Genomic DNA, 26843 nt, shown 5'->3' with positions numbered 1-26843 from the left:
CACATACATATATACACATACATATATATATACACATACATATATATGTATATATATATATGTGTGTATATATATATATATATATATATATATATACACACACCAAATTTTCTGTATCTGTTCATTCACTGATGGACACTTAGGGTGTTTCCATATCTTGGCTATTGTGCATAATGCTGCAGTGAACATGGGGGTGCAGATGTCTTTTCGAATTGGTATTTTGTTTCCTTTAGATAAAAACCCAGAAGTGGAACTGCTGGGTCACGAGGTATTTCTATTTTTATATTTTTGAGGAAACTCCATACTGTTTTTCATAGTAGCGGCACCCATTTACAATCCTACCAACAGTGCACGTGTTCCCTTTCCTCCACACCTTGTCCAACACTTGTTATCTCTTGTCTTTTTGGTGATAGTAAATCTAACAGATGTAAGGTGACATCTCTTTGCGTTTTTGATTTGCATTTCCCTAATGGTTAGTGATGTTGAGCACCTTTTCATGTATTAGCTGGCCATTTCTGTGTCTTCTTTGGAAAAATGTCTGTTCAGATCCCTTGCCCATTTTTTAATTGTTTTTATTTGCTATTGAGCTGTATGAGTTCTTGATGTATTTTGGATATTAACCCTTTATCAGATACATGATTTGCAAATATTTTCTCCCATTCCATAGGCTACCTTTTCATTAGCTTTTAGTTTGATGTAGTCCCACTTGTTTATTTTTGCTTTTGTTTTCAGATCAAAAAAATCATCACCAAGATCAATGTTGAGGAGCTTACTGCCTGTGTTTTCTTCTAAGAGTTTCACGGTTTTAAGTCTTATGTTCAAGTCTTTAATATATTCTGAATTGATTTTTGTGTATGGTGTAACATAGTGGTCCAGTCTCATTGCTCTGCATGTGGCTGTCCAGTTTTCCCAACACCATTTATTGAAGAAACAATTCTTTCCTCATAGTATGTTCTTGATTCCTTCATTGTAAATTAATTGACTCTATATGTGTTGGTTTGTCTCTGGGCTGTTTAATCTAGTCCACTGATCTATGTGTCTCTTTTTTATGCCAAGCCCATATTATTTTGATTACTACGCATTGTAATATAGTTTGAAATCAGGATATGTGAGGTCTTCAGCTTTGTCCTTCTTTCTCAAGATTGCTTTGGCTATTTGCGGTTTTTTGTGGCTCCATACCAATTTCAAGATTATTTTTTCTATTTCTCTGAAAAATACCATTGCAGTTTTGATAAGGACTGCATTGAATCTATAGATTGTTTTAGGGAGTATGGACATTTTAACAATATTAATTCTTCCAATCCGTGAGCATAGAATATCTTTCCATTTATTGTTTCTTCTGCAGTTTTCTTCATTAATGTATAACAGTTTTCAGTGTACAGGTCTTGCACCTCCTTGGTGAAATGTAGTCTAGGTATTTTATTCTTTTTGATACAATTGTAATGCTTGAGCTTTCTTATGAGGTTCATGGTTTTATAGAACAGATCACTACTGAACTGAATTTTAGAAAATGGGTTGGTATTTTTTAGGATAGGATGGTGAGAAAGAATTCTAGAAAAAGATCAGCGTGATGAATGACATAAAAGCATGATGCACCTTGAAGTGTTGCAGAGATTGGAAGCACTGGCATAGCGAAAGCACAGGATGCAGAGGTGTTGGCAAGGGTAAAGCAGGGAAGTAGAGGAATCGGGGGGCGTCATACTACACAAGCAGCTCTCCTTGGGCTCTGCTGGCACTGGAGAGCCACTGAAGGATTTTAAACTATGACGGTTAAAATAAATTAACAACAAAACAAAATGGTTTGCTTTCCTACAGAAATTCCTACAGCTGTGTGCAAGAGAGACATAAGAAGTGGAGGAGAATGGACTGTCAGGACAGTGATGATGTGAGTACAGGGCTTGTCTTGAGGAGGATGCAGAGGACTTGGTAGCTATATGGATATGCTCCTAGGTTTCTGATTTTGTGTCTGGGTGGATAAAGGGAAACAGGAGGAAGAAAAGGATGTTTTAGGCTCTGGGGAAAGTTGAGGTACCTTTTATCTATTAGAGAGGTCAGGTGAGTGGATGAATTTCAGGCACAAAGGACGTGGTAGATATCTAAGAGAAAGGTAGAGATTTGGTACATGTATGTCTTTCTGTCTGTGTATGTGTATACATGTGTGTATATACACACACACTTCTATTTCCTTACGCTTAGAGATACTTCCTGTCCCCTTACTTCTACATAGTTTTTTGAAAACCAAAAGATTGGATGAGATTGTTCAGGAAGGTTAAGGGAGTAGAGAAGAGGGCTGGAGACATAGCCTTTGGGACATCAGCACTTAAAAGATAGGCAACAAAACACGATCTGGGAAAGGAGTCTGATCAGACTATTTCTAGAGAAAGGAGAAGATCAAGAGTGCTTAAAGAAAAACGGAGCTAACCTCACTAAATGCTACCAAAAGAAAGTAGAATGATGGCTTGCACTCATTTGGACTTTACCCATCAAGAGCGCATAGATGACCTAGGCCAGGTCAACGTGAATGAAGTGATAAAGGAGGAAGTCAGTTTGTGGTGAGTTGAAGAACGAAAGCAAAAAAATGCTAAATTTGGAGATTTATTTCTTTTAAAAATAAAATCAGAATCATTTTTTTTCTGTTACAATTGGCATCCAAATCTTGGTATGGGAGATAGAACAAAAATGTTAAATAATATACTAAAATTATAGACAGACAAAAATTTATTTCCCAAAAAGGACATCATACATTTGAGAAGTTGAGGCTATTGCAAAATCTAGTATCTGCGGCAGCTTATGTGCTGAGCTGCAGGAATGCAGTGGTTGGCGTATGGAGAGTTGATTCCCAGTAACTGCCTGGGGCACACAGTCACATTTCCCAATACTTGAGTTGACCTGGTGTGTGACACCCAGACACAGAACTGCAAGAGACAGTGACCAGCTTGGCTAGTCTTGTGGAGAAATGTGCATTCAGTTAACTGGATTTCTCATTTCTTTCTGAAAAATTGACTTTGAATTAGAGTTTGTTTTCACTAATATTTACTAAAGTTGATTTTTCATTTACTGGTGCTAATGTAGGTGTCTTATTTGTAGCTGAACCAAAATCTAATTTTTCCATTTTTTTAAAGATTTTATTTTTCCTTTTTCTCCCCAAAGCCCCCTGGTACATAGCTGTACATTTTCTTGTTGTGGGTCCCTCCAGCTGTGGCATGCAGGATACTGCCCCAACGTGGCCTGACGAGTGGTCCATGTCCGCGCCTAGGATCCAAACAGGTGAAACCCTGGGCCGCAGCAGCGGAGCGCGCGAACCCAACCATTTGGCCACAGGGCTGGCGCCTCCATTTTTTTTATACCTCTAGTATTTCCTATTTTGCCCATTATGGACCATAGGTGGTTCATCCCAGTATTATTATTATTATTATCATTCAATACTCTGTGTCAGTATTTATGCTAAGGATGCAAACTTGTGCTGTGTATATAAAGATAACTGAGACTTACTCCTTCTCTTAAATAGATCCATTTGGCTGTGGTGGGCGGCGGGAGGCAGAGACATTGTAATTAGACAATTACAATGTCATATTTAAAATATTATAATAGCAGAATTGATGTTGATAATGACAATGCTACAACTACTAGCACTTACTGCATGCCAGGCACTATTCTAAATGATTTGTGTAAATTATGACATTTAATACAATAGCCTGAGTATCATTAGCTGCATTTTATAAGGAAACCCTGAGAGAGTATGGGCCTGTCCCAGGTCACACAGCTGTGGTGTGGCTGAGTGAGACCAAATCCAGATGTGCTGCCTTGACTCTGAAGCCTGCATTCATCGCCACAATGCGAAACGAAACTGCCTGCCATGCAAAAGCCTTGGGGGAGCACCTAGGGCCCCAGAGAGCAGTTGTCAGGGAATGCTTCCCTGAAGAAATGAGGGATGGACTTGGAGGCTCATGGCAGCATTGCAGTGTGGCAGCCAATCTGGGCATTGACAGAGACAGAACCCCAAGTAGAAGGTGCAGATGACAGAGCCGCTGTCACTGGCTCTGTTACACTCTGACCAACTGCAAAGTTGCTCCAAGGGGGATGCAGTGCCTTCAACCTCACCATGGATGTGACGTTTACATGCTGTCTCGAAGATGTGATAGAGAGAGAAGAAAGGGAAGGACAGTTCACATAAAGGAGCAGTGTGTGCACACGTACAGAGTTGTAAAACAGTGTGACCAGGATGTGACTAAAAGTTTTGTTCACTGCACCCTGGTGTGCCTGAGGAGCTCACGGGGAGGTGTGGAGCTGGTTGTGTGCCACACACACAGGCTTAGCTTTATCCTATGGCACAGGGCACCCTGGAAGTGGATCTACTCTGACCAGTCCTAGATCACCAAAGAAAGGGTGGAGATCCGGTCTGGGGATCCTTCTGATTCTCCCAGAATAAAGTAGCCCCCCAGCAGTAGGAAACAGGAGGGGCAATCGAGACAAATGTAATGCAGGATAACAATATAACCACGTCTGATCTCAGTGATTCTGTAATATTCTCTCTACCTTCCGACTGCGTTGGATTGGCTTACATACAAATGGGTCCGTACCTGTCTAGCAGGATCCAATGATGCTGGCCATCTTCCCAGGCACAGGGGCATTCAGAGGAGCCATGCTTAAAACAAAGAGAGGAGACAGGAAAAGTTAAAATTATTGCATGGTATCATGATGACTCCAATACTATAAATTATGTTAAGTAACTCCTTTGAAAAGTTACGTCTCGTTATTTTGTAATGCATTTTCACAAAATGACGAAGTTAGCACGTCTTAACATTCAAGATGCTACGCTTCAGTTTTGTGTGGAAATTCTCTCAGAGCTTCTTCTTCCCCTAAAGATGTTCCTTTATGCAGTGGGGTGTCTTCTCACCTCAGAGAGAGGCTTTGCTGCTGGCCAGCATTCTCACATACAGATACCTGGGATTCAGTGAACACTGTGCAGCCTGTAGCCGGTGCTGCCAGCATTGTAACGTCTAGGACAAATTAAACCACCTCATCTCTCTCGATAGCATCTCTTTGACCTGGAGGGGAGGCCTACCCTTTGGTGACATCTGCTAGAAGGATCAGGTGCGTAGAGGAAGAAGAAATCTGGAACTGTTTTGGCAGAATTTTCTGTTTTCTCCAGGTTTCCACATTCAGGAAGACCCCGTTTCAAAATTACAGTGCCTTCTTTTACATCTAGATGTTTTTAATTCCCTTCGTAATGCAGCTGGGCACTCATGTCCAGGTTGACTTGCTTTGGACTGGTTAACACCTTCCATTAATGTTGTCACTGTTAGCTCATTTGTGCAAATAAAGGGTGTTTCTTCATTCTAACCATGTAAGCCCTGAAAGAGAAGGGATTTAAAATGGCGTACTAACTATTCTGTCCGAGGAAAGTGGGAATTCGGCTTAGGATAATGAGATGGAAATTATCCTAAAATGGAAATCAGGAAATGTGTTTTCTGATGCAGCCTCTGGCTCTGGTGTCTGGGGGATGATGAGTGTGCCCTTCCACCATCCTGGGCGTCAGTCTCCGCACAAGTTTAAGGTGGGTGGGAGCCTGGAGACAGGGCCTGCTCTGTCGGCAGACACACTTGGGAGCCATTCCCCAAGGCCACTTGCTTTGCTTTGAGGTGAATGAGATGTTGCAGCTCTGAAGCCAGCATATTAACACTTGCCTTGAAAAGGCAGCGCTGAGCTTCAGCTGGGATGAATACACGAGAACACACCGCGGCTCTTCTCTCACATAGGAAGTCAGATGTTGGAGTAATTGAGCTGTAAGATAACTTCTTTTAAAAAAGTTCAAGTTCTTCGAGATTATGAAAGGACTACCTGTTCCTTGTAAGAAACTGGAAGCTTAAAGAAAAGGACAACCTTTTAGTCTTTATGTGTGTGTGTGTGTGTGTGTGTGTGTGTTTGTGCGTGGGTGTGTTCCTCTGGTACCTTCTAGTTTTAACTTCCTGTGAGCACCCGACAGTGCTGAGCACTCTCAGACCCATAAAGGAATTGATTTCCTCCTCCCAGGACTTTTGTGAACCAGTACTTCAGTGGAGAGAGCTTCACTCCAGCCTGATTTAATTTAGGTTTGAGAGGGGATGCAATTCATTTCTGGAAAATAGTGCTGGAAATTTCATTGAGGTACAAAATGAAGCTAGATTGAAGAACTGTTATAATGTTGTTCTAGTATTTTCTTTGAAGCGTTTATAGTATTCTTATTTATGTACAGGCACTTCAGCTATTGTTGGAGATATAAGTATCAAATACAGGAAAAAAGAAGAGAAAAAATCCAGTACTGTTACCAAACCAGGTTCGTTTTTCCTGTTGCCCAGAAAGCCAAACACTGAGATGACAAGACTGCAGCAGAGAGAGTTTAATCACAAGGCAGCCGAGTGAGGAAGGGGGAGAACAAGACTCAGATCCGTCTTCTCGAAAATGGGGACTCAGGGATATTTATGGGATAGGGGGCAAAGCAGTCTGAAATGTGGAGTTTGGTGAGTGGAGGTGAGGTAATTGATGATCTGCATAAGCGTGGTCAGACTCCCTGCCTCTTCAGAGGACACATGTTCACAAAATGGTGGCGTTAGCATGATCTGAGGGTGGTGTTTTTAGCCTCTTGATGTCAAAAAGTCACTTATCAGGCATCTGTGCAGGCCCAGTTGATGAGTTGGTGGTTTCAACGAGCATGACCTGTACAAGGGGATCCTAACTCCTGAAAAACAGTTCAACACCCATTACATGGTGACCCAGGCTCCAGGGCGATGTTATCTGTAGGAGCCTAGTGGGAGTCAGGTAGTACATTACCCAGGCAGCACAGTTAACAGTGGGCAGCTGAACTACTGAAAGCTATAGTCAGTAATCGCAGAAAAGAAAAAACTTTAGTTACTAGCTACCTAATAATCAATGGCTAACTGTTTATCAGTTGCAGTACCACCCACCCTGCACCAACCCCAGCCAGGGTTTCCATGAGGCCTGCCCTCCCTTTCTCGAGCTCCTCACCCAGTGGTCTCAGTACAGCTGGTAATGATTCTCACTTGAACACCACAGCAGCACCAAGTTGGAGCAGAGACCCTCGGGGCCACCCTCCTTAGAGCTTTCTGATATGCAAGTCCGACCTAGGCAGACCCTTTAGTGACTGGGCATATTCTGTGTAGGTTTGGAAGTCCTACCTGGGCCTCCTGACCCTGGCTTTGTTTGTGTTTTTTAAGATTGGCACTGAAGCTAACATTTGTTGCCAATCTTCTTCTTTTTTTTTTTCCTTCTTCTTCTCCTCAAAGTCCCCCAGTACCTAGTTATATATTCTATTCGTAGGTACTTCTGGTTGTGGCATGTGGGACACTGCCTCAGCATGGCCTGATGAGTGGTGCCATGTCCGCGCCCAGGATCCAAACTGGTGAAACCCTGGGCTGCTGAAGCGGAGTATGCAAACTTAACCACTTGGCCACTGCTGGCCTCTGGCCCAGGCTTTCAATCCTGCTTCCCTGGCACCCTTTCTTACCTATAGCCTGTTTCACTCATTGACATGACCTGCCCCACCTTTGCAAGAGATGGTGCTTGGCAAAGTGTGGGCCAGGTCTTCAGCAAAGCTTCATGAAATAAGTGACTGAATCGACATGATCATTTCTACTTCAGCAGAGAAGGTCATATTGGGAGTATTGGCCTTCTCCAGAGAAACTGAACCAATAGGATGAAGAGATCAATAGAATCTCACTGAGAGAGAGAGAGAGAGTCTCTAAGAGATAGCAAAAGAAAGAGAGATTGATTTTAAGGAATTGGCTCATAATATTTTGGGGGTTGGCAAGTCCAGACCCTGCAAAGCAGACCAGCAGGCCGGAGACCCAGGGAAGAGTTGATTTGCAGCTGGAGTTCAAAGACAGTCTGGAGACAGAATTCTCCTTTCTTCAGAGTTCTTCCACCTTTTTTCTCTTAAGACTTTCAACTGATTAGATGAGGCCCACCTACATTAGGGAGGGTAGTCTGCTTTACTCAAAGTCTACTGATTTAGGTGTTAATCATATATAAAAATATACCTTCACAGCAACATGTAGACTGGTGTTCAACCAAAAACTGGGTACCATGGCTTAGCTAGTTGACACATAAATTAACCTTCTCAGTAGGTTAATATCGGGCCAAACAGCAGCAGATGATGAGCTCAAACTCTGGCCACTTGGCACTTGGTAAGTAGAAAATGCACCTGAGATCAGAGAAAACCAAGGAACATTCCTCAGATGGGTACACGACTGGGAATCAGGCCAGAGATGCATTGAGTAGCGTCCTCCAAGTGCTCTTTCTCAGACCTGGAGAATATATTTCCAACTCCCTCACTGACAGGCTGTAAAACAAAAAGATAAAGAAGACTTCAGGGCAGTGAGGAGAGGTTGTGGAGAAATCTCTTACATCCTTCCTCTGACTCTAAGGTCTGGTCAGTGAGGGCGGCAGTGTCTAGACACTGTGGAGGAAGGGGTGGCACATGGGACGACAGCTGTGTGGGGCTGGGATTCACGTGGCTGGGGGCCTGCGCTGCAGGGAGCAGAGAACGCGCTGTGCTCTGCTTCCAGAGCTGGGCCAGAGGCAGAGAGCACAGGTGACCCCTGGCGCAGAAGACAACAGCCCAGCTACCAGAGTCATCTTGCTCCCTCCCACCCTTTCGGGAACTGAGGGAGACGGGAATCTGTTGACATTCTGTCTGCAGTTGTGTGCTTTTGCCAGGACAGTGACTTCGTTGCATCCCTGCCTTCAACAGGAATGTATTTGTCTGAAGTACTGATCTGCTTGATCCTTTTTTCATGCAGATAAGCTTTCTGCCAGGATGACTATTTCTCAGTTATGAGAGAAACAAGTGGCTCACTCAGTCAGAAATCACCCTGTGAAGATGGCACTTCCGAAGACTTTCACCTTCTTTATTTGGCTCTCTCAGCACCAGATCATAGCTCTAATGGCTAGAAAGTGGCCTGCTTATCCCAAGTGTCTACTCGTCACAAACCTGAAGAGCACCTCCGACCTGGGATGTTATTGGGATGATCCACACCACAGTGGGGCCAGATGTGGGGTGTGGCCTGGGTTGCACCTTTGGGAAGGGGCTCAAATTTAGAATTTTGATTTTATCTCCTAACAACATTATGGACTGAGTCCCAGAGCCAGGCTGATAGTATTTCAAGAGCAACACATTCATCTTAAATTGGACTGCACCATTTGTGCAGCAAACAGTAGAGAATATAATCTTAAAAATCAACTTTGCAATTATTTTGTGGATTGAACAATTACAAACAATGTTTAATGTTAACATTAAATATGCCCTAAGTTTTGGCATTTATGAAATACACTGAGAACCTCGGGATCTGGACAAGCTCTGGCCTTTCTATCCCACCGTGTGGTCTTTGGACTTCTCTGCACTCGGACGTGGTATGACTCCGTGTAACCCCCAGGGGCTGCACACTAGCACTGGTGTGCACTGTTTCTTCAAGGAACTAACTGGTGTGATCTTGAGCTCTACTAATTTATTTGGGGCTAGTTCATGTTGCTCTCTGCACGTGCTTGTTCTTTGCCCTCTTTCTGCAATGAAAAATCATTTTAAACTCTTTTTGGCAGAAGAACCGTTTGGGATTGAGTTTGAGCTAAAAACCCATCTGTTACTGGTTACATACATCGAGTACAAATTTCTTGCTGTGAAGAGCATGAAGCATTTCTTCTCTAACTTCAGCAACTTGAGCTAGGGGAAATCAGAGAGACAGACAGATTAATTCTGTTTAACCACTTCTAGTAAACTCCATGGCTTAGCTTTTATCTTGGTGCAATTCCTAGAATTGCTTCTAAATTGAATTCCAATGAACCATGGATGAGATGAAAATTGTGTTAAATAGCGGTTGTTATTATCATGAATTTTGTTTTATCAATATTATACATAACAATGGGATTAATTGTGAAGGATATATAATAATTCAATTTTCACTCTAATTATGTAAAGAGTGAAAATATAGTGCAACATGTTATGCTAAGGGAAGTCTTATATGACAAAATTTGTGTAAGTGAAATTGTTAGTTATACACCTTGAGGAAAACAGAGGCAATATGGGAAAATGAATTATATTTTGGGCTAAACTTATTTACACAGAAAGAAGCATGATCCAAATTTGGTGGCCATTTGAATTCAAATGATCTAATTTTTCACTTAATTGTATAAAAAACTATTTACCATACTCTAAGCAATGCATTGTTCAATGCCACATATGCAATCCTAAAAATGCAGGGATTAAAATTATGAAGGGAAAACTTTCCCCAGAATTTCAATTTAAAATGTACCAACTATAAAGGTTTATGTGGTAGAATATACCAGCCAAAGAAGACCAACTGTTAACATATTAATTTGGGGGCCTTTGAATATGCCTTATAGGGATTTAAGTCAACCTGGAGAAAATCTTTCAATCTTTAAGTGCGCTTTGCTTCTCTGGAAGAGACTCCGAGTGGCTGCCTCTCCAGTGAGAATGGTAGGTTTGCATCCCACAGTCCCTGAGTAACCCTTGGGACAATGGAGACCTCACCAGACTGTTCTTGTGGCAGGAGAACTTATTCTTGCTTGCTTTTGAAGACAAAGAGGGAATTTGATAACGAACACACATAGCATCTTGACTTTCAAATTAATCCTGCAAAAAGTCTGAATTTGTAGTTTAGTGATTAGTTCAAGCATCTTTTCACATTATTTTCAGTTACTTATATATATATATATAGACTGTACCTAGTTGAAAATAAATTTGGACTGTCTCCATTTTGTAAAACTGAATATGTACGTACCGTACAATCTAGCAATCCCAATTCTAAATATTTACCCCAGAGAAACATTTCTTCACGTGCACAAGGAGACATGCATGCATTTTTATTGCAATACTGTGTGTAAATAATGTTGCAAAGAACTGAAAACAACCAAAATGTCTGTTAGTAAGGGAATACACAAAGGAACTGTGGTCTGTCTACACAGTAGAGTACTATAGCAGAGTGAGGTAAACACCTAGAGCTTTATGTGTCCACAAGGAAGGACATAGAAAAGATGCAGTAAGGGGGGGAAGCAAAGTTTTAAAAACCATGTAAAGTTTGATACCATTTTTATAAATTTAAAGACGATACAGTTTTTATATTACCTACATTATGTTTATTTTCATATTTATATTTGTATACTTTTTATCTTATATTTACTCGCATACATATATATGTCTGTCTGAAGAGGGGCATCAAACTCAGTGGTTCCATCTAGGGAGAGGAGACAAACTTAAAATTAAGATAGTGCTTAAAAGAGACTTTTTTTTTAACCTGTAATATGTTTTTATATATGATTTGTGTAGTAAAAATAAAAATATGTGGAATTATGAGTGGAAGCAGCTATATCAATGTGTAAACAGTTGTTAATTCTGCATGTGGACAAGAAAGGTTATTATTTTCTGATTTTTACTTTTCTGAATTTTTCAAAAATTTCTAAGCCTAAAAGAAGGAAAAAGATTTATCTTTTTATATTTGCTCCTTTCTTGTATTGTTGGCATCTCAATTTAGGATGATTATTAGGAATTATGGTTTAATGAGAGAAGAAAGTCCTTTCTGTAATTTAAAGCTTCTATGTTTAAGGGAAACCTGCACTCCTAGGGTATTTAGGTCTATATAACTTTATGCCTTGTGTGTTTATAGGGAGAATCTCACATAACTATAAAGTTTCCTTAAAGATTTTAAGGTAATCTTACAAAGATTTGGGAATGAAGTATTCCAAGATAGAACAACATTTTATGGAGATGAAGAATTTTATTTGGAGAAATTAATTGAGGGGAAGTAGAGATAGAGATAGTTTTGTTTTGTTCTTTATGTGTTTTTTTTTCCTTTTTTTTTAACTGACATTCCAATGCCTTGTAGAATTTTCCTGATGTGATCCCCTTGGGTCTCACATTTCCAAGTAAATTATTTTATCTTTCTTCTATGCTCCCTACACTGGTGATAGAAACTCAGCACACAGAAGCTTATCAAAATTACAGTTTGTCTCAGATATCTGAAAAGTCAAGGGGCAAATTTGGTCTCAGGCATAGCTGGATCCAGGGCTTTGTTTCTTTACCCATATTTTGACCCTATTTTTGTCTCTGCTTAGCTTATTCTCAGGTTGGCTCTTTCTAGTCTGGGCTAGATGGGCGCCAGGAGCCCTAGATGCTCATTTTTCCATAAACTCTGAATCTCAGGTAAAGAACATAACTATTTTATTCAGCAGCCATATCAATGTTCATGAAAGTCCCTAATTGGCTTTGCTTGAGCCATATGCTCCCCAAGGAAGAAAGAGTGTCTGGAGAGACAGTATCCCCAGTTGGCTGGCCTAAGTCACCCTGTTGGGGACAGGGAAAGGTACTTGTCTCCACCAAAATCACAGGGAGTGGAGCAGGTTATTCTCCCTCTGATAGAGGGGGTCTGTGCAGACCAATACTCAAGTCAGCTGTGTGTGCACAGCATTTTGTTTGTCTCTCTATTGTACCACTAATACTTTATATACTAGTACTATAATTATGTGTTTGTCACCGTCAACGGAACTATGACTGCTCAGTAGCAGGGACCATATCTTGCTCACCTTTGTGTCTCTGTTACTTAACATGGTGTGTGGCATGTAGTTGGCACTCAATAATTTACATGCTGAGTAAAGTAATATGTTGATTGATGAAAGAGAATGTTGGTTGTGGAGAAATATCTCTGTCAAACTAATTGTTTTGTTAACTTGCTTTAATACTTCCTTAGAAGCCTATTGTATTCCTGGACTATGAGGAAAAATGAACTAATTAATAACTTTGCCTAAACTCGAGCAATGGTGTTATTTTGAATTGATAGGTGACATCTGATATACTAATATTATTTCCAGATTAAATTTACTCTATGGGCATGTTGCCATATCTAGAATTTGTTTTGGTGTCATACAAATACAACCTAAAGCAAATGGAGTAACTGTCTTTAACACTTTGAAGTGCTCTATCTGCACTTGTCTGGCACCTTTGGACTGGCATATGGCACCCCATTTGCATAATGTGCTGTAAACAACATACTTAATGATTAGCGCATGACATGCCTAATTATGTCTTAATTATTTTTAGTCCTTTAGTGCTATATATTTGATTAAAAAAGGAGAATTGACTTTCAAACTTCTGGAAATAATGACACAACTACAATCGATATAGAATAATCTTTCTTCCCCTTTTTATGTTCCCAGAGACTTGAGGTTTAACAGAATAAGAGAAATTCCTGAGAGCGCCTTCAAGGAACTCAAGAATTTGAACACTCTGTGAGTACTTATTAATTATCTGTGAGATTTCTAAAATATCAGCTAGTCGTATTGCAATTTACCATGAAAAGTCATTTTGAGAGTAAAGAACAGCTGGGATAAGAGTGAAGTCTTGCTAGAGGTCTCGTAACCACTAAATTTTGCGGCTTCATTCCAATGCCTATATTTTTGCTACCTTCTGAATTTGAAAGATATTCCTGTATATCCAATTGTCATTTATAGTCTATTCATTTGGAAAGGCGTCATGAGATGAAGAAACAGAGAAAGAGGAGTTAAATAATACGTCAATGGGTTCCATAGCCAAAGCAATAGAGATGGAATTAAAACTCGGGACTGACTACTTGACTCCAGAGTCCAAGTTTCTCCAGTGGGCTGTTGGATCTCCTTATTTCTGGTACTATGAAAACCTTTAAAATCATGTATTTAGAGGAAAAATTATGGCTAAACTCTGATAAAAATTTTCAATGCATAAAACACTCATTTTATTCACTCTATAGATATTTATCATCTGTTGTGTGCCTAGGAGTTTGCTGGCTTGGTATCCCAACCAAAATACACATGACCTTACTATGACATAGCTGATAGCCTCACCTTGTGGGGAGATCAGTAAACAAAAACTGAACTGTAAGACACATGCATTAAAAATACGGTAAGTGTTATAATGAAAAAGAGTAGAATGCTGTTTGAGATGATGACAGGAGGCTTAAAAAGCAGTGCCCCATATTTAAAATTGTTCTGTGCTGCATTTAGATTAATCCATAGAGTGAAAGTACTAAGAGTTAAGAATATTCATCGTTAGAACCATGTGGGTACATTTGTCTTCTTGTCATAATATTTTCATTATAGAGTTAGCAAGATTATCAACTTAGCTGAACTTCTCACTGCATTACAGCCAACCTAGTCCTTCTAACTTTAGGGCTGAGATCATGACTTTATACTTGTACTTTTCTCACTTGATTTCTTTCCAAGAACTGATGCCTGAATACACAAACTTTGTCACAATATCTCTAGTAGGGATGATGTAAGAGTATAAGAAACTAAGGACTGCAGGGTTTATTCTTTGTTTAATCATAAAGCAATGGTTCTCGGGAAGAGCCAAGATGGCGCCGTGAGTAGTCCTCTTTGTCTCTCGCCCTTCGAGTCTACAATTATTTGGACACTTATCGCTTGACAAAGGATATCCAGACAGCATCTCAGGACGTCTGAGACACCCACGCGACTATACATCGGAAGGCGGATGGACTCTCCTCCAGGAGGATGTGGAAATAGGTGAGGGCTCTCCGACCCCGACGGGCAGCCTGGTACCCGCAAGCGGCTTTCTTCCAACGGACGCCCCCAGAGGATCCACGCACGTCTAGGGCAGGAGCGAGAACACAACAGAGGAGCGACACTGGAAACAGGTGACCAGAACCCTACCTAAACCCCCTGCAATTACTCCTAAACGCAGAGGGAAACTTTGGAGTTGCACACCTGAGCCCGCGGGGAGAGTCTCTCCCCGCCATTGGCGGGGGGATCCAGCCTGGTGCTCGGGGCGCCCGGAGGGTCCCAGAGAGAGACACGGAGGGCACGGAGATCTCCCAGCTGCCGTTGCCCGCCCCGTGGGACTAGGGATTGCCGGAGATCTCGGAGAGGACCGGGGCTGGGGGAACTTTCAAAGGCCGGTTCTGCGACCCGGAGGGGAAGCGCCGGAGCTCCGCCCGGGCAGCAGACAAAACTCTCTGCCTGCCGTTAGCAGAGGGGCCACGCTGAGCATTCACGGCTCCGGCAGAGGCCCAGAGAGAATCCCAGAGGGCGGGGCAACCCCCAGCTGCCGTTGCCCGCCCCGTGGGGCTAGGGATTGCCGGAGATCTCGGAGAGGACCGGGGCTGGGGGAATTTTCAAAAGGCCGGTCCTGCGACCCGGAGGGGAAACGCCGGAGCTCCGCCCGAGCAGCAGACAAAACTCTCTGTCTGCCATTAGCAGAGGGGCCACGCCCAGCATTCACGGCTCCGGCAGAGGCCGGGAGAGAAGCCCTGAGGGCGGGGCGACCCCCAGCTGCCGTTGCCCGCCCCGTGGGGCTAGGGATTGCCGGAGATCTCGGAGAGGACCGGGGCTGGGGGAACTTTCAAAAGGCCGGTCCTGCGACCCGGAGGGGAAACGCCGGAGCTCCGCCCGGGCAGCAGACAAAACTCTCTGTCTGCCATTAGCAGAGGGGCCACGCCCAGCATTCACGGCTCCGGCAGAGGCCAGGAGAGAAGCCCTGAGGGCGGGGCGACCCCCAGCTGCCGTTGCCCACCCCGTGGGGCTAGGGATTGCCGGAGATCTCGGAGAGGACCGGGGCGGGGGGAACTTTCAAAAGGCTGGTCCTGCGACCCGGAGGGGAAGCGCCGGGGCTCTGCCCGGGCAGCAGACAAAACTCTCTGTCTGCCGTTAGCAGAGGGGCCACGCTGAGCATTCACGGCTCCGGGAGAGGCCCGGAGAGAATCCCTGAGGGTGGGGCGACCCCCAGCTGCCGTTGCCCACCCCGTGAGGCTAGGGATTGCTGGAGATCTCAGAGAGGACTGGGGCTGGAGAGAGTTCCAGAGACCCAGCTTAGTAGCCTAGGGGGAAACCCTACAGGCTCACAGCAGCCTTAGGGAAAGCCTCTGCACAGCACCAGTAGAAGGCACCCAGCCGCCAGCCACAAGGCTGGAAGACCCCAGGGCAAAAGCAGCATAGCTAGGTGTACTAACCACAGACTGTAGAAGATGCCAATAGCTCTCCTGCGACCTATAGAGGACAAGTGAGATTTGGTGGGTGCCGACAGCAACGGAGCGACAAATATAAGTGATCCCACCCCGGCTGCTGGAAAAGCCCATAACACCGTTGCAGACCCCAAGGAGAGAGCACATCTAGGTGGGCTGCAACAGTAGGCACCTGCAGCCTGAAGCCCCCCTGGGACGGCCCCCACGGCAGAGGAGGGAATCCAAAGGGCCACTGTGGCTACGAAGAGGGGCCCAGGCCCAGTTAGCAACTACGGACAGGATTCCTGGTTGGGGAAATATAAACAGCAGCTCCTCCCACCGCAGCAGCTGAAACAAGTGAAAGGAGCAACTAAACTCTATTTCCATGCGGAGGCACAAATCAACAACATCAAGCAATATGAAAAAATACATTAAATCTCCAGAACAGAAAGAAAGCAACAAATATACAGAAAACAATCCCAAAGAAAATGAGATGTATAACCTAAATGACGATGACTTCAAAACAGCCATCATTAAGATTCTCAATGAGTTAAGAGAGAATTCTGACCGACAACTCAACGAGTTCAGGAGCTATGTCACAAAAGAGTTTGACACGATAAAGAAGAACCAAACAGAAATATTGGAAATGAAGAACACAATAGAGGAGATTAAGAAAAATCTAGATGCTCTGAACAGTAGGGCCGATAATATGGAGGAAAGAATTAGCAATTTGGAAGATGGCAATATAGAATTGTTGCAGGCAGAGGAGGAGAGAGAAGCAAGACTTAAAAGAAATGAAGAAACTCTCCGAGAATTATCAGACACAATTAGGAGATGCAACGTAAGGATTATAGGTATACCAGAGGGAGAAGAGAAGGAGAAAGGGGCAGAAAACCTATTCAAAGAAATAATGGCTGAGAACTTCCCAAATCTGGTGAGGGAGATGGATCTTCAGGTGACAGAAGCCAATAGATCTCCAAACTTTATCAATGCAAGAAGACCAACTCCACGGCATATAGTAGTGAAGCTAGCAAAAGTCAACGACAAGGAGAAAATATTAAGGACAGCCAGGCAAAAGAAACTAACCTACAAAGGAACCCCCATCAGGCTATCAGCAGATTTCTCAGCAGAAACTTTACAGGCTAGAAGAGAGTGGAATGATATATTCAAAAATCTGAAGGACAAAAATCTACAGCCGAGAATTCTCTACCCAGTGAAAATATCCTTCAAATACGATGGAGAAATAAAAACTTTCCCAGATAAACAAAAATTAAGGGAGCTCATTGCCACAAAACCTCCTCTTCAGGAAATCCTCAGGAAAACCCTCATTCCTGAAAAATCCAAAAAAGGAAAGGGGCTACAAAACCAAGAGCAGAGGAGATAAGTAGAAGGACAACAACAGAGAGTAGCAGCTCTACATCAGAACAGATTAAACCATGGGACGAGAAACAAAGGAAACTGAAAAAAACCGGAAAACAAGACACAAAATGGGAGTGGTAGGCCCCCACGTCTCAATAATCACTCTAAATGTAAATGGATTGAACTCCCCAATCAAAAGACACAGAGTGGCAGGATGGATCAAAGAACGAGATCCAACAATATGCTGCCTCCAGGAAACACACCTCAGCCCCAAAGACAAACACAGACTCAGAGTGAAGGGATGGAGAACAATACTCCAAGCTAATAATGAACAAAAGAAAGCAGGTGTCGCTATACTAATATCAGACAAGGTAGATTTCAAAGCAAAACAGATAAAGAAAGATAAAGAGGGACAGTATATAATGATAAAAGGGACTCTCCACCAAGAAGACATAACACTTATAAATATATACGCACCCAACACAGGAGCACCAAAATTTGTAAAGCAACTCTTAATAGAACTAAAAGAAGACATCAACGACAATACAATAATAGTAGGGGACCTCAACACACCATTAACACCAATGGACAGAACATCCAGACAGAAAATCAACAAGGAAATAATAGAATTAAATGAAAAATTAGACCAGATGGACTTAATAGATATATATAGAACACTTCATCCAAAAACAGCAGGTTACACATTCTTCTCAAGTGCACATGGAACATTCTCAAGGATTGACCATATTTTGGGAACCAAAGCAAACATCAATAAATACAAGAGAGTTGAAATAATATCAAGCATCTTTTCTGATCATAACGCTATTAAACTAGAAATCAACTACAAGAAAAAAGCAGAGAAAGGTGCAAAAATGTGGAGACTAAACAACACGCTTCTCAACAAACAATGGATCATTGAAGAAATTAAAGAAGAAATCAAATATTATCTGGAGACAAATGAAAATGAGAACACGACATACCAAATCATTTGGGATGCAGCAAAAGCAGTCCTAAGAGGGAAATTCATCGCAATACAGGCTCACCTCACTAAACAAGAAAAAGCTCACGTAAGCAACCTCAAACGACACCTAACAGAACTAGAAAAAGAAGAACAAACAAAACCCAGAGTCAGTAGAAGGAGGGAAATAATAAAAATAAGAGCAGAAATAAACGATATTGAAACAAAAAAGACAATAGAAAGGATCAATGAAACAAAGAGTTGGTTCTTCGAAAGAATTAACAAAATTGACAAACCCCTAGCCAGACTCACCAAGAAAAGAAGAGAGAAAGCGCAAATTAACAAAATCAGGAATGACAGAGGAGAAATCACAACAGATACCAATGAAATACAAGAGATCATAAGAGAATACTATGAAAAACTATATGCCAACAAATTGAACAACTTGGAAGAAATGGACAAATTCCTAGACTCCTACAATCTCCCCAAACTGAATCAGGAAGAAATGGAGAATCTGAATAGACCAATCACAAGTAAGGAAATAGAAACGGTAATCAAAAACCTCCCCAAAAACAAGAGTCCAGGACCAGACGGCTTCTCTGGAGAATTCTACCAAACATTCAAAGAAGACTTAATACCTATTCTCCTCAAACTGTTCCAGAAAATTGAGAAAGATGGAGAACTCCCTAACACATTCTATGAAGCCAACATCACTCTGATCCCCAAACCTGACAAGGAAACACAAAGAAGGAGAACTACAGGCCGATATCACTGATGAACATAGATGCAAAAATCCTCAACAAAATTTTGGCAAACCGATTACAGCAATACATCAAAAAGATTATACACCATGATCAAGTGGGATTTATACCAGGGACACAGGGATGGTTCAACATCCGCAAGTCAATCAACGCGATACACTACATCAACAAAATGAAAAACAAAAACCACATGATCATCTCAATAGACGCAGAGAAAGCATTTGACAAGATCCAACACCCATTTATGATAAAAACCCTCAGTAAAATGGGTATAGAAGGAAAGTACCTCAACATAATAAAGGCCATATATGATAGACCCACAGCCAACATCATACTCAATGGACAAAAGCTGAAAGCCATCCCTCTGAGGACAGGAACAAGACAAGGGTGCCCACTTTCACCACTCCTATTCAACATAGTACTGGAGGTGCTGGCCAGAGCAATTCGGCAGGAAAAAAAAATAAAAGGAATCCAAATAGGTAACGAAGAAGTAAAACTCGCGTTGTTTGCAGACGACATGATCTTATACATAGAAAACCCCAAAGAATCCACAGAAAAACTATTAGAAATAATCAACAACTACAGCAAAGTAGCAGGGCATAAAATTAACGTGCATAAATCAGTAGCATTTCTATACACTAACAATAAACTAACAGAAAAAGAACTCAAGAACTCTATCCCATTCACAATCACAACGAAAAGAATAAAATACCTTGGGATAAACTTAACCAAGGAAGTGAAGGATCTATACAATGAAAACTACAAGACTTTCTTGAAAGAAATTGACGATGACATAAAGAGATGGAAAGACATTCCTTGCACATGGATTGGAAGAATAAACATAGTTAAAATGTCCATACTACCTAAAGCAATATACAGATTCAACGCTATCCCAATCAGAATCCAAAGAACATTCTTCACAGAAATTGAACAAACAATCCTAAAATTCATATGGGGGAACAAAAGACCACGAATTGCTAAAGCAATCTTGAGCAAGAAAAACAAAGCCGGCGGAATCACAATCCCCAATTTCAAAACATACTACAAAGCTACAGTGATCAAAACAGCATGGTACTGGTACAAAAACAGGTCCACAGATCAATGGAACAGAATTGAAAGCCCAGAGATAAAACCACACATCTATGGACAGCTAATCTTCGACAAAGGAGCAGAGGGCCTACAATGGAGAAAAGAAAGTCTCTTCAACAAATGGTGCTGGGAAAACTGGACAGCCACATGCAAAAGATTGAAAATCGACCATTCTTTTTCACCACACACCAAAATAAACTCAAAATGGATCAAAGACCTAAAGATTAGGCCTGAGACAATAAGTCTTTTGGAAGAGAATATAGGCAGTACACTCTTTGACATCAGTTTCTAAAGAATCTTTTTGGACACTGTAACTCCTCAGTTGAGGGAAACAATAGAAAGAATAAACAAATGGGACTTCATCAGACTAAAGAGCTTCTTCAAGGCAAGGGAAAACAGAATTGAAACAAAAAAACAGCTCACTAATTGGGAAAAAATATTTACAAGCCACTTATCCGACAAAGGGTTAATCTCCATAATATACAAAGAACTCACACTGCTTAACAACAAAAAAACAAACAACCCGATCAAAAAATGGGCAGAGGACATGAACAGACATTTCTCAAAAGAAGATATGAATATGGCCAATAGACACATGAAAAGATGTTCATCATCGCTAATCATCAGGGAAATGCAAATCAAAACTACACTAAGATATCACCTTACCCCCGTTAGATTGGCAAAAACATCCAAAACCAAGAACGACAAATGTTGGAGAGGTTGTGGAGAAAGAGGAACCCTCATACACTGTTGGTGGGAATGCAAACTGGTACAGCCACTATGGAAAACAGTATGGAGATTTCTCAAAAAGTTAAAAATAGAAATACCCTATGACCCAGCCATCCCATTACTGGGTATCTATCCTAAGAACCTGATATCAGATATCTCAAGAGTCCGTTGCACCCCTATGTTCATCGCAGCATTATTTACAATAGCCAAGACGTGGAACCAGCCTACATGCCCAGAAACTGATGATTGGATAAAGAAGATGTGGTATATATACACAATGGAATACTACTCAGCCATAAAAAAAGACGAAATTGGCCCATTCACAACAATGTGGATGGACCTCGAGGGCATTATGTTAAGCGAAATAAGTCAGTCAGAGAAAGACGAACTCTATATGACTCCACTCATAGGTGGAAATTAGTATATTGAGAAGGAGATCTGATCGGTGGTTACCAGGGAAAAGGGGGGGTGGGGGGAGGGTACGGAAGGGGAAGTGGTGTACCCACAACATGACTAACAAAAATGTACAACTGAAATTTCACAAGCTTGTAATCCATCATAACATAAAAAAAAATAAAATAAAACAAAGCAATGGTTCTCAAACTACAAAGTGTAAAAAGATTTCCTGGAATGCTTATGAAAATGAAAATGAAAATGCCCAGACCTCTTTCTCAGAGATTCTGATTTAACAATTCTTAGGAGGGACCCAAAGATTTGCATTTTAATAAGTGTCTCTAGGGGGTCTGATTCTTGGGGAGCACCATCATTAAAATCTTCCACCACTGTCTACTGAGATATGTAGATGATAAATAACCAAATATCTTATTAATTTATCAAATTTTTAATCTTACCAAATGTTATCAAATCTCTTCATTAGAGGAGCATAACAAAATGGTAATCTTGATTGGGATTTGGTCGCATTTTGGACTATAACACAAAATACTTTCATTATTAATGAATAATCCACCTCTTCATTTAGTAGAAACTATACTTACTAATTTGTGTTTAAATACATTTATTACAAAACCATATTAAAGTAATTATCATTTATGGTGTTAGTTATATGCCTCATTCTATACTAGTTGCTTTATATACTTTAGCCCCATTCCTCACTACCATACTGAATGATAGATGCTATTATTTCCATTTTACAAATGAGGAAACTGAGGCTCATAACTCTAAAGCAATTTACCCACATTCATGTAACTAGAAAGGGGCAGAGTTAGGATTCACTCACAGTTTGATCTGTCAACTGCTGGGCTGTATGGTTTCTCATGATACATTTTAGGAAGGCTAGTTCTCTGGACTAACAGATGATGGGTGGATCACTTAAGCAGTAAGTTGTGTCACAGAGAGGGAAATTAGCTAAGAAACGGGACACTGAAAAACTCCTGGTATTGGAAAGAACTTGTGTTAGACCAGTGAGGTGAAGACCCAAGGGCTCAATGAGTTTTGAGGACCCATTGGATTTATACTTGTCCCGTTTTTACCACTCCTATTTAACATGGTATTGGAAGTCCTAGCCAGAGCAATCAGGCAAGAAAAAGAAATAAAAGGGATCCGAATTGGAAAGAGAAAAGTGAAACTGTCACTATTTTCAGATGACATGATTTTATATATAGAAAACCCTAAAGAATACACTAAAAAACTTTTAGAAATAATAAATGAATACAGCCAAGTCTCGGGATACAAAATCAACATAGAAAAATCACTTGTGTTTCTATACACTAAAAACCAAGTAGCAGAAAGAGAAATTACGAATACAATCCCATTTACAATTGCAACAAAAAGAATAAAATACCTAGGAATAAACTTACCAAAGAAGTGAAAGTTCTGTACACAGAAAACTGTAAAATATTGTTGAAAGAAATTGAAGAACACACAAAGAAATGGAAGGACATTCTGTAATCTTGGATTGGAAGAATTAACATAGTTAAAATGTCCATACTTCCTAAAGAAATCTATAGATTCAATGCAATCCCTATCAAAGTTTCAACAATACTTTTCACTGAAATAGAACAAATAATCCTCAAATTTATATGGAACAACAAAAGACCCAGAATAGCCAAAGCAATCCTGAGGAAAAAGAACAAAGCTGGAGGTATCACACTCCCTGATTTCAAAATATACTACAAAGCTATGGTAACCCAAACAGCATGGTACTGGCACAAAAATAGACAGACAGATCAATGGAACAGAATTGAGAGACCAGAAATAAACCCACACATTTATGGACAGCTAATTTTCAACAAGGGAGCCAAGAGCATACAATGGAGAAAAGAGAGTCTCTTCAATAAAAGGTGTTGGGAAAACTGGACAGCCACATGCAAAAGAATGAAAGTAGACCATTATCTTACATCGTGCACAAAAATCAACTCAAAATGGACTAAAGACTTGAATGTAAGACCTGAAATCATGAAACTTTTAGAAGAAAACATAGGCAGCACACTCTTTGACGGTCTTAGCAGCATATTTTCACGTAGCATATCTGACTGAATTTATACATGTGCTGCAAGTATGTTCATAAGAAATTGAAAAATAAACCTTTTAGTTAGTGTAATTACTAAGTTTTTAGTTGTATTTTTTTAAAAACTACCAAATTTTGTAAGAAATCTCAATATTTAAAGTATTTCTCAAATATGGTACAAATGTGAGATGTGATATGTTTTACATAACATAAAAAATTTATATAAACTCTTCACTATGCTTCATTTTATGAGAGCTTTTTATCATGTTGATGAATCACCTAGTCACTATTTATTTGCTTTTATTTAAAGATCTGAAAGAATGCTTTCTCTTCTTTCAAGACTTTAAAGGATTGATGTTTAATGGTTTACCAAAGATGTTACTCTATAAGTAGCCATAGATTTAGCTAAGACATTTGATTTGTCTTTCAGTCTATCTTGAGATGTTACAAGGGAATAAAATTTCCCACAGTAATTATCAGTAGTATTTTCTAGTTGGAGGAATGTAGGATAGTTGAAAACAAGGCATAGACTTCTGGGATAGTGGAAACATAAAGACTAGACTTGGCTTTCCATCAGCTATTAGCAATAAGACTTTGGTTGGATCACTTTGCAAGTTCTTTACTTTATAACTTACTTTAAAAATGAAAAGATAATTGCAAGCGGACTTAGGCTCATCCAGCTGGCAGCATACAAACCATTAAGGTGAAAAACACTCAAAGATCTGGATAAAATAAAAAAGTGACTCTTTGGAATTATCAGATGGCAATAAAGTCACCCAGGACTTGAGAAGCTAAAATGTAGGAAAGAATGGAAGCTCATTGAGCTGACTTGAACCATCTGTGTAACTTTCCCTCTCTGGCAATTCGCCAGTTTAAGATCCAGAGCATGGAGGCTGAAGAGAAGGCAATGCCTAGAATTCGTGGCCGTCTCACTAGACTGGGAAGACAAATAGTGGAGTTTAAGACCACCAAGGCAACCAGCACTAGAAGGCCAAGATTCCTGAGAGAAGGAAGTTGCAGAACAGTGAGGTGAAGATTTTGCCAGCCGTTTTAATGGAGGCACTTGCCAACTTAGAACCTACACACACAGGAGAAACTGCCAAGAAACCAAGCAGAAAGCAGCTGCTAAGACTTGAAAGGCTAATAATCAGAGATTTTGGTAGTTTTGAGGTACCAGAGAAGCAAAAACAATTTATGGCCCATCACAGAAAAAGTCCCTGATAAATGCTCTTTGTTTTAATTTTCTGCCTCTGAAAAGCTATGCGCTATGGGCAATGGACCATCCTAGACTGGATGAAGGTGATCTGCTGTTTCTTGTGTTCCTCCTAAAAACAAATTAAACTCTCTCTAGAGAAATACAGAATGATCCAAACCCTCTACAGTTTTTCATGCACAATGTCTGGCATTTAATAAAAGATGTCCAAGCATGCCAGGAAAACCAAGAGAAAAAACAGAGGACTAAAAATCCATGTTTGTTTAAGATTTTGAAGTTATAAAACATGGATTTTAAAATAACTAGAATTAATATATTTAAGGGGATATATGAAATGATAGAAATTTTTAACAGAGAAGAGGAAATTATTAGACATTTTTCTTAGAACTGAAAAATAAAATCATTAAGTTTAGGAATTGAGTAGATTGTTCATTAATAGAGTAGATTACAACAGAAGAGTGACTTAGAGTACTCCAGGATAGGTCATTAAAAATTACCCAGATAGAAGCACATTGGGAAAAAAGATGGAAAATATGGAAAAGAGAATAAAAGACAGGGACATGACAGAAATACCTACATGGAATTGGAGTCACAGAGATGAGAGAGAAAATGGGACAGGAGCAATATTTGAAGAGACTTTAAACACAAATGTTCGCCCCAAACAAAAGACACCAAGCCACAGATTCAAGAAGCTTTATGAAACTATGCAGGATAAATGCAAAGAAAATGAGACTCAAGCATTTGAGTAGTACAATTGAAGAAAACCAAAGATAAAAGGATACAAAATTTTAAAAAATATCCTTAGGTAAAGGTACACTATCTTTGGGTATATGGCAAAATGCAAGTAAAAAACAATGGAAAAGCATTTTTGAACTGCTGAAAGAAAACAACTGGGATGTGAATTCAATTCACAGGGAAATTATACTTTAAAAATGAAGGTAAAAATAAACACATTTTCAGACACATAAAAGTTGACGTAATTTGCAGTCAGTAGTCCTGCAAAATTATTTTTAGACAGAAGGCAAAGGATCTAAAATGGAAACAGAAATGTAGGAAGCAGTGAAGAACACATAAAAAGTAAATATTTTGACTAAGTTTAAATTAAGATTCATTTCTTATAATAATAATGTGTTAAAAATAATAATAGCAGAAAATCTAGAAGAAAGTTAAATGGGATTAAAGTGCTTTAGGCTACTTGCTTTGCTCAGAAAAGTGCTAACTATCAGTTAAAGGGAGACTCTAATTAGGTTGGATACTTGTAATTTCTAGAGTAACCACTAGAAGAATAATAAAAATGTATAATTAAGTTAATAAGAGAGAAATGGAATGATAAAAATTATTAGATTAATCAAAGGAGGTAAGAAGGACAAAAGGAACAAAGAACAAACATACGAAATAGCAAATAAATGGAAAGATGGTAAATTTAAACTCAATACATCAGTGATTGTATATAAGATAAATGGACTAAATTTTCTGACTAAAAGTAAATATTGTCAGGTTAGATTTAAAACAAAACTAAATGCAACTATATTTTGTTTAGAAGAGACAAATATAAGGGCACCTAAAGATCAGAAGGTCAAGCCTACAAAAGACAGTAGTCTTTGTTGTACTAACAAAAATAGATTCGATTTTACGCTGAATAAAAGGCCAATTCAACAGGAAAATACTATAATGAACTTGTGTGCACATATAAAATTTACAAAGCTGAAATGGACAGAAATAAAAAGAAAAACAGAAATATCCACATAAATATAGTTGGAGATTTTAACACACTTCACTCAGTACCTAATATAAAAATGTATAAGAATATAGAAGATTTTAACAACACAAATAACCAATTTTACCTAATCATTATCTGTAGAACACTGCACACAACTATGGAACAAATATCCTTTTCAAGTGTACGTGGAAAATTTTTAAAAGTGACCATCTTCTCTATCTTAAAGCAAGTTTCATCAAATTTTAAAGCATTACAATCATATAAAATATGTAATTTGACTTCAGTGGACTTAAGCAAAATTTAGGTAAAAATATCTGGAAAATCTCAACTGTTTGGAGATTAAGCAGCACTCTTCTAAATAACTCATAGATAAAATAAAGAACACAAAGAAAAATATATTTTGAACTGAGTAAAGATGAAAATGAAAATGTGAGACACAAAAACTTGAGAAATATTGCTAAAGGAGAGCTTGGAGGGAAATTCATAGACTTAAATGCATAGTTTAGAAAAGTAGAGAGCTAAAAACAAATTATGTAAGCATCCATCTTAAAT

The 26843-nt window shown here is 40.0% G+C and overlaps 1 protein-coding gene across 1 annotated transcript in view; it reads left to right on the top strand.

The window, feature by feature from the left end:
• Positions 1-26843, top strand: part of PXDNL (peroxidasin like) — a 443189-nt gene that overhangs the window by 154480 nt on the left and 261866 nt on the right. Inside the window, 1 exon segment of the mRNA XM_046641842.1 lies at positions 13222-13293. Coding sequence (XP_046497798.1) covers positions 13222-13293 — 72 coding nt within the window.

The sequence above is a fragment of the Equus quagga genome, chromosome 16 (assembly GCF_021613505.1).
Source record: "Equus quagga isolate Etosha38 chromosome 16, UCLA_HA_Equagga_1.0, whole genome shotgun sequence".
Classification (NCBI taxonomy): Eukaryota; Metazoa; Chordata; class Mammalia; order Perissodactyla; family Equidae; genus Equus; species Equus quagga.
Note: the sequence above shows the minus strand (reverse complement) of the source record. Positions and strands in the feature narration are given on the sequence as shown.